Genomic DNA, 16,510 nt, shown 5'->3' on the forward strand with positions numbered 1-16,510 from the left:
TTTCAGCCATATTAGCAGCCTTCCCTCTCTAACCTTCAGTGTTTTTACAATCATTGGCAGAATGATCAGGATAGAGGCAATAGATGCAGTCTTTATGTGGGTCCTCTAAATGGAGCCTCTTTTTCCAAGGGTACTACAGGTCCTGAAGAGGATTTTCTTCTCCTTGTCTGATATGGTAGAAAAGAAACATTTGTCAGCACAGAAAAATCTTATGAGGAGAAGCTCTGTGAGAACTCCAAGCTGAAATAGCAGATAAAAGTATCCAAACAGGAAAAACTGAGCAGAGCTCAGTAGAGATTCCCTAACACGACATGCAGTAGAAGATCTGAGGGACTGGAGCTCCTGTCAGTAGTGTTCTAGATGGTAGTGCAGCCTGATTGGCTGATAGACAAGTTTGGTCTCTTTCTCTAAATAGACTATAATAGGTTGCACAATAGAAGGGCCAAATGCCTTCTTATTTTTTTTTTTATATATATATATATATATAGTTAGCTTTGCATTGCTGTTATGTTACCGGGGGCTCCCATCTCAATGATGGGGGAAATTCAAGCATGTTAATCTATGCAAGTTCCAATACTGGAGTCACTATTCTTAACTCAACATCTACCTACCTTGCCTATCTATACATATATCTTCAAGGTACGTAGATATTGAGTTAAGTGTAGACTTAATATTTTACTACACAGTGTCGAAAGACGGTGTGTAGTTAAGTTTGAGTCACACTTTCCAATAAGAGGCATTTTTTGTCTTGCCTATATTACGTTTCAGCCTGTTGATATGCACAAAACTTATCATTTTATTAACTCCATCAGCTAAATGCAGTGTAGATGGATCTAGGGGAAAAAAGCCATTGGGTGAAAAAATGTGCAATTGCCTATTTAGGTACTACAGGAAATTTTGCTCTCATCTCCAGTCCGAACCACTTTACACCAAACATGACATGAAAGTATTTTTTGTGGGGTATGAATTTGGTTATTAATTTTTGAGATATTAGTGTTTTTAAAAGGTGCAGCGCAAGCTTTAAAAGGTTGACCATTATATATCCCTGCTGTTTGACAGGATTGACATGCACATTTAATCATAAGTTCAGATTTTAAGACAATGTGATTTACTGGGTTTGGGCTGGAAAAAAAAATTCAGCCATATTGAAACTCTCGAGTCTTGTCCAACTCATGAGTTTTGTGCTGTGAAGCACAATTTTACATAGCCATGGCAAGCCGGACCCAGGGCAGTAGTCTTGGATACCCAAGGATGTGGAAAATGCACAATGAGCCCCAAAAACACTTCTTGCAGCATTTTAGGTGCTGGATTCGATGGCCATTTTGTATCTGATTTGCGAGTTTCAAGCAAAGCTAAACACTAAAGTACGTGTCTGGCTTGGAAGGCAAGAGGTAGGACGCAGTGCCCACCCCCTCTAATCTTTGCCAATGCCCATGTGAAGTGGGCAGCACAGCAGGTCAGGAGCAGGCCCTATGGCTAACCGCGATAAGCATGACCAAAGGCTGTGCATTTCATGGGTTGGGCACCCACTCAAGTTTGGCTGCACAGCCTGGCTGCAGGGTAGATCATACGGCCAACCTCCCCAACACACAGCCAAAGGCTGTGTGACGCATGGGTTGGGTGGCCATGGAGAGTTGGGCCTTACCTTAACATGTGTAATGTGGGGGATATAAAATAAGTAATTCATCAAAAAAACGAAATTCACTGAAAAGTGACTTCTGTTTGAGGTCGAGGTGTGCAAAACCACTGAAAATTTGCCAGTTATGTTTAGGAATTCACCAGATAGACGACATAACTCATGGACAACAGCCATGAACAAAATGCATATTTAGCAGTGGCAGAGACAAAAAACAGCTAGAGAATGGGAAAGATCCGGAACAACGCGTCCAGAACCACACCTGCGTTGTTCACGCAAGCGGAACAACGCTTGCCTGAACAATGCATGCCTTTTTCTCTGCCTTAACCACACAAGTGCTGAACAATGCACACGCGGTTTTCAGGGGTGGGGTAATTTTGTATTCAGGGCAGGTGGGGGGGTCAGGGTAATTTGGTTTTTAGGGGTTGGGTAGTTTTATTTTTGGGGTGGAGTTGGTTTTAGGGCTCAGGGTGGGTGGGGGGTATCGGGGTAGTTTTCAAAGGTGTGGGGTCGGGGTACTTCTGTTTTTAGGAGCTGGGGTGGAGGGGTTGGGGTAATTGTGTTTTCAGGGGTTGGGTTGTTTTATTTTTGGGGCTGGGGGTCGGCTTTGGGTCTCAGGGTTGGTGTAAGGGTATCGCAGTAGTTTTCAAGGGTTTGGGGGTCGGGTATTTCTGTTTTTAGGGTGGGGGTGGCATGGGACAACCACGCATGCCGTTTCCACACATGCCTTTACTAGGCATGCCTTTATAATGAAAAATCGTTGTAAAGGCATGCGTGGAAACAACGCAGTTGTTGTTCCGACCGCGTTGTTCAGGCATGCGTGGTTGCCGCATGCATGGTTCACCTCGGAGAACAACATGACTGTCGACCATGAGGTATGGTGTGTGTTGTGTGCTTTCCTAAACATAACTGGTGAATTTCAGTGGTTTTGCTTTTCTGAACCTCAAACATAACTCAGATTTTAACTGAGTTTTTTCAGTGAATATACTTATCTCCCCACTACTTTTGTAGTCGATATTCTGGCTACCTTATTTTTGTGGTGTGCTAGCTTAAACTCAGTATTCTGGTACGATACCGAAAAGTATATCCGGAAGCACTTCTTAATGCAGATGTATCTTTGTATTTTACCTGTATAATTACCTTCCAAAGGATGTGGTTGACGAATAGAAATAAATGACAGGTATTGTGAAAAAGGCCCCCCCTGTTAAAACCCTATACATTTTCAAGATGATGGGCCCCGCACCGATCTCAATATGACGGCGACTGCACACAACTGTACATCGTTTTTCAAATAATTTTCAGTTGCTTTAGGAGACTACCTATTTTTGCAAAAAATCTGTAGTCTCTTAATTTGTTTTCTCATAAAAAAAAAAACATAAAACGCGCCACACGCTTATTCAATATGATTCATGCTGTGAACCAAATATAGTCCTCATAATTCTGCTTTTTACTATGACACCATGTGAGTACTGCGATATGCATAATGGTTAAACATTCAAAAGTCGAGCACCGAAGACTGGAATATGCCACAAACTGTATGAATTATTCATCTTGGCTCCTCCAACAGTCCATCATCCGCAAGTCTTGCTCAACCTTTGCTCATTCCTGCCTTTGAAATAGAATGCCACTCTGTTTTTCTTTTTTTTTTTTTTTTTGGCAACAATCCGGTTGCAATGAACTTATACAAATTCTCCTCATCTGTTTGTAAACTGGGTTAATGTCCAGTGGGCAGAAAGGTGAGATCTCATCAGTGGGGTGAAACTTGGCTGTCTTTGGTGTCTCTCCTATCACAACACGTAAGCCCACCTTATGAGTTACTTGTAATCGCTGATGGGTTTGGTATCAACAGTTACTGGGCCCATTTGGATCACCATTGATACTTGATACAAAAACAAAGTGGGCGTGCGCAATTTACCTCAGTGACTTCAACAGCACAACGCAGCCAAAATCTTGCGGTGCAAATCATGCAGGATCCTGCAGAGCCATTAAATCTGATTCCCATGGATATTTCCTATTTCTATGTAGATCCCCATAGTCCACCATGTAATGGGGAGGTGTTTTCCACCAATGGAGGTTCCATATGGGTCAGTAATATTATAACATTACAAAACATAACATAACATGTGTATTTGTAAAGCGCACATGACCCGTAGGTATCTAGGTGCTGAATAACAGATGTTTATTGTTACTGGAAAGAGTTGAACTACTTGAGCCATTCATAAACCTCTCGTAATGCTGACATTAGTATTTCTTTGCTTTTTCCCCCAAAGGTCCCTTATAGGCAAGCAATGTCATACCACATGCAACTATCGAGCTTCCATGGAGCTAGGCCTTCAGCGGATCTCACTGCTAGCTAGTATTCTAGGAAACTTCTTTGGACTGCAGATTCTTGTCTATCTGTTGTTTGTCCGATAGTTGATATTCTGGATCTGCGTTCCACTTGAATTTTACATCAAGTGGTAAAAAATGACAGATTTCCAATTCTGCTATGTGCAGCCATGTTTCCCCTACCTCCTTCTCGGTCTTTGCAGCAGGGCTAGGAGTTAGCTGTCGGCTACTGTGAATCTTTGAGCAGTGCTACATCTGGCAGAAGACAGTCCTTCTACACTTGTCTGACTACAGCTCCCTTCCCGGTAGCTTCAGTGTACCTCATGAATCAGTTGTTGATATATAATGTGCTTGCTGTTAAGCACCATTTACTGATGCACGTGTTCATATTGCTTCCTTTTCATGTGATTGTTAAATATGAGATAATACCATGTATGGCAGCCAGTCCTTTCACCCACCACGGTTTCCTATATTGACAATGTATCACCTTCAGATGCAGGAGTGCCACAACTACTTGTGTCTTGTTTACCTCACTATACATATATATAGTCATTCCAGTTATCAGACACAGAAGTATACAGCAGTCCTCAGCAGACTGTTATTGTGTCCATAAAACTTCACCGGTAACTGAACTAATCTCTTCTGATATGAACATTGGCATTGATATCATAGTATCAGTGTTATTTGCCTCTTAACTGTCCAAGCATATTTGCAAACTCAGTATTTAAAATGAAGACTCATTCACTGCAATGGAAAGTATCAACATCAGGACAGTGCACGCTCTACGGGCGACGTAAATGCAAAAACCCAGTCCTTATGCAAAGGCATATTTCATGCTTTATGTTTCTATGCAGTATGTTAACCTTTTGCATTGCAGAGCTTTTACCTTGAAAAGTCATTAATGCTGTTTGTAAATCATTGTTCATTTGCAAGGCTTGTTTGCAGGACTACAGGGTGTGGTCCTTTATTCTAAGACTTTCTAGAAGCCTTTCTTGCAGCATGGTTGGGTGTGACTCGTGGGCGGGGCTTGGCTCTATATAAGGGAGCCAGCCCAGCTCCACGTGCTCACTATTCAGAGGTCCCGGTGCAGACAGCAGCATTTTCCAGAGCTCCTGTCCCGGAGGCCTATCCAGTCATTTTCAGGCCTGCCCTTGTTTATTTGGTGATCTTCAAGCAGGGCCGAGGTCGGGTTAGGCCCCCGACTCCGTTTTCCAGGGACACTCGAGTTTTGGGCCTAAACTTGAAATTGTGTGTGCAATTGTATTCATGGCATTTGTATTGTGTATTCAGAATTTGCAACAGTCTGCGCAATTCATTCCAGGCATTTACTTCTTGGCATTCAGATCGGCAGTGTGCGCGATCATGTCATGGCATTTGTATAGTGAATTCCGAATCGGCAACAGTTTGCGCAATTCTTTCCTGGTGTTTAACTTTTAAAATACAGATCAGCGGAGTGCGCAATCATTTCTAGACATTGAAACCTAGATGTGCAGTTTGATTAAGGTGCATAATATTTCCTGAGCATTTGAGTCTTAAAACTCTTAATCAGAGAGCGAGGTAGCAGTGTTATTCATGGTACTTGTACAGTTCATTCATGCAGAGAAAAAAAACTTGTGCCCTTTGATTCTTGCTACAATGCAGAGATTATTCTAAGAAGTATTTTAGAGAGAGTTTATTGTTCAAAATATAATATGTTAATTCTGGAATGTTCATGAGAAAACCTTGCATAAACTTTCTTGATTTCCAGGTACCTAGATTCTTGAGGCCTAGTTATAGTGAAGCCGTAGGCCATTCATGTTTTCAGCATAAGTGTTTATTTGAAACAAAACTTATTGAAAGTCATTGTGAATAATCTTGCAATTGTGTTGTTTAACTCTTGCTTCCACAGGTCTCCTTCCCTGCTGTTCCCAACCCAAAACCCATTCCCCCACTTGGCCATTCTTTAACTCTGTGCTATATAACTAGTGGAGTTTGGAGCTGCCAAGAGATGGACATGTTGGGAACATGCGCAAGCCCCGAGGATCTGATCTCCTTGACAGAAAGTGTGATATTTGCACTAAGATTAGGAAGCATAAATCTTAGAATAACAACCCTGTCTAGTTAATTTTCAGGCTTGAACACAACTATAGTGATCCCTCCAGTCTAATCCTCTACACACCTTTACCTCCTGCTAAAGTATCCTGATCATCTTGTGCCCCTCAACCATGAAATGTCTTCCACACCAGACAGGTCAAAGGCTCTACTGATTTAGCAAAATAATATTGGGGAAAGTTCATATCCCATTTAAGTTGCTCTTAACAACCCCTAAGTCACTTTGACACGTCCTGGAAGATTGACCTACAGCTTATTTATTATCCAACTGTATTTTCTCACTAGCTTGAACCCTTACAAATGCAAGGTTTATATGAAGATACAATTCCAGCAGATTAATTTACTGAGTTGCATGGTTTTATGGGATAACAGATTTACCAATGCAAAGTGTTGGCTTTGCCCAATTGCTGAAGAATAATTGCTTAATTTATTACTATATGCCCAAGCTCGATCCATAGGAGGGAATTGAAGAACATGGTGCACAGACAATAGGAGAGGGTTGAGGGCTAGCCCCTTGGCGCTCTATGAAATGGTGGATTCCAGCAGGCGAATAACACAGAAAATTGCCTTGACAATATGGGAACTATTGGCAGATGAGCGGTCATGAGATCCTGGGGGAGTTCACTTAACCTCTACCAATGAAACTCAGCAGGAGGTACAATCAATGATATCTCAGCCAGGTCTAAACACAAGTGGGAATGACCCCCTTGTGGAATGGTCCAGCATGGGCAGAATGTGCCTGTAGCAACAGATTCTCCCTCCTTTCTTCAAGTTACAATTTGCTTTAACTTTTGTGTTTAGGCCTTTATGTGCTGAGACTGGAGAAATTGCTGTTTTTTCAGATCTATACTTGCCTTTTTCCGCTGATATGCTACACATAGAGCTGTTTAAGGGCACATTTCAATCTTCTTGCCTTGTTAGGGTTCTTTTCAGTTTGTTTATTTCTTTCTTCTTCCCTTTATTTTCCTTTATTTTCTTTTGTAATCAATTGAATTTGGAAAAAAGTTGGGCCTATGATGGCTATTTTTCTGTAATACAGTCTTGGAGTGAGCTTTGTTGTCATTCGGGTTGCCATCCTACATAATGGGTGGGAACAGTGGGGGCTCACACCAAAGCTGTCAAACACCTACTTGGGAGAGCAGGGCGGGAATGTGAATGGGTTTCTGCGGGTGATGGAGGGTTAGGACGGGCATTTCAGGGAAAGGATTGGAGAGGGAAAGTGACACAGAGTCAATCTGGACATTGTGCCAAAATGTAGCAATTCTGGGGAGGTTGCAGGGATATAATTGGTTAGAAGGATGAAGTTTTAACATTTGATGCCATGCTAAGAAAAAGCTTTTGTTCACTTGTGAATAATTCTTCCAATAGTCGATGCCAGGATGTGCACATACTTAGTTGAAACATCAATGGCTTGCGTTCCACTGCTAAGATCAGATATATTAGAGTTAGTAAGTATACTGAACCCCCATCTTCTCTGTGTCCAAGAGACTCATCTCACTACTGGTGAACTTCATAAACTGAGTAGTCTAGGTTATCATAACCTTGCTGCAACTGGAACAGGGGTTGGGCTAACCGCCATGGTGAGGGAGTAAGTTACCCATCAGGATAAGCTTAACAGGTCGGAGGATGGTTGATTACTCGTGAAGGGAATGGCAATTTACAACTAACAGTACACGTAATCAATGCTTCACATATGGATTGACCTATAATGTTTCATTTCCTTCTTGGTGAGCTCAGTGTCTGGCAGGACCCAGTGTCACCTGCGGGGTTTTTAACCTGAATATTCACCTGGGGGAAGGGGGGATTTAACAGCACCTTGCAAATCAAGTCACTGGCACATGAGAAAGTCTAGGGCAGTTTTGAAACAAATTCTTGATACACATTATCTTATTGATGTCTGTTAGGCTTCCCAGAGGTTGAGAGGGCACTGCCTTTAAAGTTTCATTCTAATTCATACAGAACATCTTCTTGCATAGATAAGTTTTTCGCAAGTCACAGCATATTATGCTCCCTGTCCATTAAATTTAATCATAGGATTGTGTCGGATCAAAATCCATTGTCAATATTTATTTAAGGCAAGTAAATTGGGTAATGTCATATCCCCATGCCGATGGACCTTTGATTGCAAGTTTTTGCTGGATCCTGCATATATTAGCTTTATGGGCCCACACATAAACAAATTTATATATGGGATCCTCAAAATAGGATTTTTCGCTATTTACAACTAAAAGAATTTCTCTTCTGCCTCTAACCTAATGCAATCAACTTGGCCAGTAATTAGTTTCTGCAGAGTTATAATAAAACTATCAAGACATGGATATGTGCATACATTTTATCCCATTCTGGCGAGCAACGCGAGTACGAGAAATAGATTTGAGGCTCTTTCTGCTAGTTGGTCACATAATCTTCACTATAAAATATCTGTCACCGAAATAATGCATACCAATCAGCTGTCCCAAAGTATCTTAAATGTCTCCCGGCTCATGACCCATTTAAAAAATAAATATTCTATGATCTATACTATACACCGTATAAACTACATAAATGAGGGAAACATTGAATTGTTTTCCTTGTTGCAAGCCTTGTGCGGATACAGCATATACGTTTGAGGCCTGTGATATTATCCCATACTGGGCATAAAGTTTTTGATCTAATTAATCAATTTCTGAAGGCATAGGCCCAGTTTCACCCTAAAACCAATATATTGGGATCCTCGTCATAGGGCATATTTATGAGCGATTTGCCCCATACCTGCACCACACAATGTGGTACATGCGTGGCGCAAACTACTAAGTCATATTTTTGAAGCGACGCAAAGCCACTTTGCAGGGCTTAGAATGGCTTCAAAATTATGGAGTAAGGCAATGCAAATCGCTGTATTGCCTTACTCTGCTCAAGGGAGGTGTTCTATGGGCTTTGTGTGGGTGTTACCACAAAACTACCATGGTGTTTGACACATTTCCAGATTGATCAAACCTGGTAGATCTAGGAATGACTCAAAAAGATACGCCTCCCCAGAAGAGGCGTAAGGAGGAGAAATATCTTTATTTCTCCTTGTCCCTCCCTGCACAAAAGCAATCCTTCATGCAACGCAGGCACTCTTGCACTATGATGTTAGTTGGTGTTATGCTACCAAAAGGACACCAGCGCAGAGGGAAAGGGCACAAATGCGCCGTATTGGACAAATACAGCGCATTCCTGCCCATTCGCTGTGGCGAAAGGCCAGCGCAGCAAGGTGACCTGCTGTGCTGCCCTGCACAATAAAACGCATAATATGGGCCCTAGTGTCTCATCCGATCTGAAGAGGTGTCTTTTTTTTGTTGTTGCTATAACAGCAGGTTTGTTGACTGATATGACTTTGCTTCAGAAGGAGGCCCCAGATCCCACCCCAGTGGCAGGAATTTGTATTTCTTTGTAGGCTGGAATTGGCAGTCTTACAAAACGACCTTAGGCGGGGCAAACTGAGAAAAATCTGGGAGCCTGTTAGGAAGGGGTTCTTTTAACTACACATCTGGTTATGCATTGGTGATATGAAGGGATGTTGTTGTTAAGTGTTATTAATATTTTCAAATGTTTTTTTTCCTTTTACGATTAATAAACTCCATTGAAGATTATAACCTACCTATGACTTGCTATGCAATATTTGAATTGCTTAACTAAAGATGTTTTCTAGATATTTATATTGCTGCGTTGTGATTGCTTCAATTAAATGTTCTGATGTCTTTCCCAAAAAAAAAAAAAGAAAACATTAACCAGTTGTTTAACAGCCGCTAACAGGTGCTTTTATTAAAATATAAGGTAGCAGATGTAAAGGCAATGGCGTAATTCTCAAAATACCTGTTTGGAAATGTTTCGGAAAAATATAAAAAATATTAGGCGTTTTGATGCTCTTGATAAACTGAGATAATATAAAAGGTGGTACAGTGAAGGGAGTTATTTAAGCCATGTTATGACTGGCCAACCCGAAGGAAACTCAGTATTCATCGTATACTTTGTGTAATGGAATTATAAATGCAATGGTACTCAATAGGCAATAGATATTTTTCGTATTAAAGGCGTTTCTAATAAACTGATAACACGACTTGTGCACATTTATCAAAAGCTGCTTCTGCATGAAAATAAACTAACTTACCTCATTAGTGCTCCCCTATGGTAAGGCCAGTTAAAAGAAGAAAACAAATTGCATTTATTTGTTACTCGTTAGGCAATGTTAGACAAAATACATACGCTTTCATTTTCTAAGCAGTTTAGCAAACACACAACAACCTTGACCGTTTCTAGGAATGGACGATAACATGAATGGATTTGGGTGTAGTGTGGTTAAATGTCTGTCACAAACGGCAGAACCTGGAGCCTGAAATGACGGAAACACGGATTTCTGACAAGCGTGGACTGAACTTGGACAGGAGAGCCCTGCAGAACACTCCGATGGGTCCCTGAGATTGCTCCTCTTTGTGGTAATATTGCTTATCCACGTTTGTACCCCCAAACCTTCACATGGAGGGGCATATTTACAAGCCCCTAGCGCCACCTTGCGCTGCCACAGCGTCATTTTTTTAATGCTAAGGCGCTGCTAAAGTGGCTCCCCCCCCACTGTATTTACAAAATGGTGCAGTGCTTGCATTGTGCCACTTCGCAAATTCTTGCGCCACGTTGTACCTGCGCCAGGTATAATGTATGCAAGGGGGGGCAGTCTGACGCAGGGAGGCCCCCAAAAATAGAGCAGTGAAATTGACAACATTTCACTGCGCCATTTTTTCCATCATTTTTAACGCTTGCTCAGAGCAGGCATTAAAATGATGCACCTATTTTAATTAATGGCCCTCCCTGTGCTTTGCCGCAGTAGCATCAAACTTTTTGCCACTAGTGCATCAACGCGCCACAGTAGTGCCAAAATGTTAACACTATTGTCCTAGCGACCGCCATGGTGCGCGTATTGTAAATATGGCGCAACCATGGTGCTGTGAGGTTTGGCAGGGCCGATACAAGAAAAGTGGCCCTTTCTTGTAAATATGCCCCTTGTGATATTGTGCCCAACAAATTTTAGGAACATACATTGACTCAATATGGCTGTGAGCCCATGCAGCAGTGCAGAAGGGAGTCATGCATTATTTTTAGCACGCTGTACATCACCCTGTGCCCCACGAAACACACCGCATTGTTCATCCTCCCTCTCAAGGTTATGTACAGCTCTTGGTCTTTGGTTGGTCTGTGTGCATTGATGTCTGTTTGACTGTTCGGGTTGTGAAAATAAGTATCTCCGGATGTGCTCGTCTGTGTACATGTCTTGTGTGGGCCACATGTGCGAAAAGCTGTGTACCTCTATACACGTACTAAGCAAAAGCCAAACCTATTCACTTTGTCAATTCGTGTTTTGCATCGTATTGAACTTAAACAAATGATTCCCTGCACTTGCCCGTCCTTGGTCTTTCTCAGGCACATTCTCTTCCTTTAACACTGTCATCAGATTTCCTTTTCTGATATTACAAAGGAGAAAAGCATTTCCATCAAATCTAGATAGTTCTGTTGCTACAGGGCAAACAATTTCCAAATAATCCAAAAATCGCTTTGGACAAAGGCAGAACGATGTCCAATTCAACCCCTCTGTAGCACTGCTTCAGCTGATTATTTGGAGATTGTTTGTCTAATACATTTATATGTTAATGTCGTCTTGTACTTACTAGTTATATGTATTATGTTGTTTTATATGTTTGTAAATTAATTGTATTTTTTGTTTGGTTACATTAAACATTTTTAGTTTTGTATTATTACATATGTTTGCTTGTTTATAGAAAGAACAATGAACACCATTTTCCTGCCTTTGGATATACTTTTCCATGAATATGAAATGTATTGATATTTCTCGTGTAGATTTAATTTAATAAGAGTCAATAGTGTTCTACTTGTACTTGGTGTGCTCCACTATTTTTGTAGTCCTGTTAGAAAGTTCTGTTGTCTGGACGCTGACTTGATGTTGACGGCTTAGGTGAGTGGGATTGCCTCCTGCTTCATTGTGACACTTTGCACATAGTAATCTTATCTCTTTTCATTTTGATTACAGAAACACTTACGTAAAGCTACTGGCCTCCACTGGTAAGATTCCACAACTAGACAGACTATCTACTAACTGGCGATCAGCCGCCCAGTGTGTTTCTCCTGATCATAATGTCCTCAAGCAGTTACCAGCGGCTTTAGCATGGCACTCACTTTGGCCTTCTACCTTGATTCAGAAACGTAAACGTCATCACCCTGGGAGTCCCTCTTCCTCCTTGCAATCAAATATTCCTTTCTATTCCTCATTTCTGTGGCGGAAGAGAACATGCCTGTATCATCTCAGTTCTGGCTCCCTCCAAATTGCATACCTACGTCTTGCTTTACTGATTGCTTATCTGCACTAGTAGAATTGTTTCATTATTTATACAATCTAAGCATTGCCTAGTGCCAAGAAATCCATAATGTAACTATGGATAGATACTTGATGGAACATCCGATGTGGCATGGATTCTTTGTCTTGTGCTATGTGGGAGGCACAAAAACCAGAGGAACAAAGCTGCAACAGCCAAATCCAGCGGTTATCTCTTCACACCTTATCCAGCCCAGACTATCACAGATTGAGTCAAAATCCTGGGACCATTCCACGTGCAGCGGTTCAATTGTGTCAGCAGCTCTGACATTTCCTCTGCTGCCTTCAGGCATCCCTACCCCTGAAAAAGTCCACGTAAGGCCGAAGTAAGCTCCTCAACCTTTCACCTCGAACCTGTTCTTGTATGAAAAATTCTCAAGAAATCAGGAGTGATGCAATTAGGACACTGCCTCGTTGAATAAAGCACCCTTGTCCACAGTCTCTCTTGCGCCCAATCACTGCGCAGCACAAATAAACAGTCCCGCTGTACTTGAATGGTGACCTGTTCCTTAACTGATGTGTGGGAAATCACCGTGGGTGCCCATTAAATTCTGCATCATTCTATACTATCAAATAAAGTAGGCCGCTAACACCCCCAAACGTCAGAATTGCCTTCTGTGTCACTGTCTACCGATGGCCATATTAATCTTGAAAGGTCTTCTCTTAAATTGGTTGTGCAAGTGCAGGCCCTCCAAACCAATCACTTTTCCCCTCGGCATGCTCCAGGGTTGGTACTTTTTGCTAGCCTCTTGAAATGGTACATAGAAAACATTTAAAAATATATGACAAACCATGATCTATGAGGTGTGAATTAACAGAGAGCGCATAACTGTAAACCCTTATTGAATTGACTGCTCCTAAATCAAATCTAAATTGTTGCATTGACAGCCCGAGAAGCAAATTGGCAGCCACTTCTTAGAACACAGGACATACAACACGATATTAATTATCACTGACTGAGCAACAACATCTCTGTAACAGAACTGAGCTGCAACCCTCCCCACCTACACAAATTCCATGTGCCAACAGTCAGAGAAACAAACTTATCTTGTAGGCTCCACCCTACATGTATTCACATTTATCATTACCTTCCCATCCTAGCTATTCAGGTTATGGATCAAAGATTTATTTCCCACAATACATTCAGATCCTTTATCAATGTTCTACCCTTAGCCACCCTACACAGCTCATCTCTTCAATCCTAGCAAATTCTCACTGAAACCTCTGCGGGACTTACTAAATACACCAGGCGCTCAGACATCAGGGGCAAAGATTAGGCCGCATCACTTCCAGAGCCGCAGTGGCTCCCTACAAAATCACAGATGTCTCCTTAGGTTTGAAATGTAAATTCTGTGGCCCACTGTGCACTAATGACAAACATCTCATTCTCTTGGCACAAATTACCAGGTCAGCAAAAAATAAAGGGTCAGATTTACCAAAGGGTTTCCCCCATACTATGCCTATGGGAAAATGTGTTCATACATATGGCCCAAAATCACATACCTGCCGCATAATACCAGTCCAACTAGGGTCCTTCCTTTCACTCTGGCCTATGCACAAGTCAATAAATGAAGTCACCTCTTCATGAAGCACCTCCAGCGCACTGGGTAGCCAGTCTACCTCTCCCGCCGTTATCCACCCACACGCACCGACCTCTGTCCTTTCTCTGGATGCATCCACTCTCCCCTCACCAAAGTCCAGTCACAATGTGTGAGCAATACTATGTTTGCAATGTGTTATTGTAATGGCCATGGGATATACAATGCCAGTGCTTCTATTACTCAAACTGTACTGCACGGATATCTTTCACAAATATAAGTGGTGCTACAGTGAAACACATAAATTATAAAACAGACAAACACAGGAGCCAGAGCCTTAGCAGATAGCTCTGGCACCCGTTGCCCTGTTAACTTAATGCCCACAGCAGGAACTTTAAAGGGCATGAGTTCACCAGCGCAGAGGGTGACGTCTTAGCTAAAAAAAATAGGAACATATCCCTCCTGTGGAAATTACTACAGGGATGGATTTACCTTTATAGCGCCTCAGAAACTCCACGGCCAGGTCAGTCATGGAATAGGTTTGTTAAATGTATAGACATACAAAAATACTTGCATCCGTTCAGTCTTTGCCTGTACATATTTAAGTTTAGCAGCTGCTACGGCACAGCTTTGCAGAGCGTGGTTATATATCAACAGTTCTCTTAAATATTTATACACCATGACCTGAGTCCCACAATTCAGTTCGACATGGAAACCCACTGTTAAGGCCTTTCACAGACTATAATACAGTTATGTTTGCATTTTCTCAGCAAGTGCATATGTGAGGTTAATCAATCATTGCTGCTTAGTTCTGCTGTGTGGTATACGTTTCAGTATATGTTTCAAACAATGAAAGCTGTAGGCTGTTGTTTGATGTTGCTGTAATATTTAATGTTAGGCTGCCCAATGCATCTGAAAGGCATCAATAGGTCATCATTGTTCACACAGTTTAAGGCAAGGAGTTGCCTGAGAAACTGTTTCTGGTAATAATGATATCTGTAATGTGGGGTGTGTGGAGGACATCCCTGCATGGACGGCAGGTGACTTTCATGACATCCAAAGTCCTCTAGTTATTTAGTGAATACGATGTCTTATTGATAGACTGACAGACATAAAAGTCAGGTGGTGTTTACAATGGGCTTTGTGTCTAATGAGATCATTCATAGGACAGGTAGGTCGTCTCTGTACTCAGCTCCTAGAAATGTGGGGTCCAGTTGTTTGAATTAGGGTCATAGTAGGTCCTACATTTTGTCATGTCACCTTGCTTTGGCTAGCATTACTGTAACTGGAGACATTTGCGGATCATTTATTATATGTGCTGTTGAAACAGCAATATGTTTATTCAAATAAGTATCTGAAATAATGTACCACGGGAAGTGGCAAGCACCATATGGACATTCACCTCCCATGGACTGATCTCTGTGGTTGCTCTGATGCCACAAAAGTTTGTAGAGTGTTAAATGTTCCCCTAAACATCATGGTTGAACACTACAAAAACTACCAATTGAGGGCTTTTCAGGAAAAATGGGATGCAATCCCTCATAAAGCATAGCTGAACCAGAATGCAAACTCACCCTAAGTACTATAACTGAAGGAGGCCTCAAGTGGCATATTCAGCCATGGTGGCAGACTCCCTACAATGCCTGCAGAAGGCTAGGATGGTTGCACACCAAAGCGGAGTTATCAATAACAACAGGAATTCAGAATGGGTGAGGGAAGCAGATGGTGCAGATCGGTGTGGACAGAGGGTGGGGCTGGTTTAAAAGGGGTTTTGTAAGTGGGCACAAGATAGACCAAAATGGGCAGGGTCATGCTAGGCCTAGACCTGAAGTGGTTCCCCATGTGTCACTGTGCCACTTTTAAGTTTGATGGACGTTTCTTTTTTCCTTCCATATATTCACCTTCAGTTTCCTTTGATGTTTAGGAAATATGTCAGCTGAGTCAAAATAATAAAATGACTATACATAGTCAAATCACGTATGCGTGCCTGCGGCCTGTGCAGATGGACGTTTTCCTTATTAAGATAATTCCGGGCTGTTCTCAGTCACATTTTTGGTTGTAGAGACCGTAGGCCCTCATTTCTAATAGAGTAGTAACTGAAGATCTTCAGACTCCAGGAGGGAGAGTCCTCCGTTGGAACTTCTCCACTCCAGGGATATCAGGCGGAAGGCATTCCGGTGATGGACTCCACATCAGATGTAACATTTCCTCCATAAATTTGGGCTTTTCAGACGCCATGGAACTCTAAACCAGGCCCTTATACATCAATGCAATTAGCTGCAATGATTGCGCAAATTGCATGAGTGGGTGAAGTGCACCTGTTCTATTTGTGATTTAGTGGTTAGTTGGATGTGGGTCACGTTACACCAGAAGTTTTGTTTAAATAAGAATTATTTTATATACATGGTGGCTGGTCACATTAACCCTTTTCACTAGTGGCTGCATTTTCCGAAAACTGAAGGAGGAGGAAGTCCAGTCTCTTGAATAATTGTGATTCTGGGCACAAATTAATTA

The 16,510-nt window shown here is 41.8% G+C and overlaps 1 protein-coding gene across 3 annotated transcripts in view; it reads right to left on the bottom strand.

The window, feature by feature from the left end:
• Positions 1–16,510, bottom strand: part of ATL1 (atlastin GTPase 1) — a 177,547-nt gene that overhangs the window by 27,122 nt on the left and 133,915 nt on the right. The window contains exon 13 of one of the 3 annotated variants that reach the window (XM_069208686.1): positions 10,188–10,202. The exons of the other annotated variants lie outside the window; for them this stretch is intronic. Within the exon in view, the coding sequence (XP_069064787.1) occupies positions 10,188–10,202 (15 nt within the window). The remainder of the gene's footprint in view (positions 1–10,187; positions 10,203–16,510) is intronic. 3 annotated transcript variants of the gene reach the window in all.

Source organism: Pleurodeles waltl, chromosome 9 (assembly GCF_031143425.1).
Source record: "Pleurodeles waltl isolate 20211129_DDA chromosome 9, aPleWal1.hap1.20221129, whole genome shotgun sequence".
Taxonomy (NCBI): domain Eukaryota; kingdom Metazoa; phylum Chordata; class Amphibia; order Caudata; family Salamandridae; genus Pleurodeles; species Pleurodeles waltl.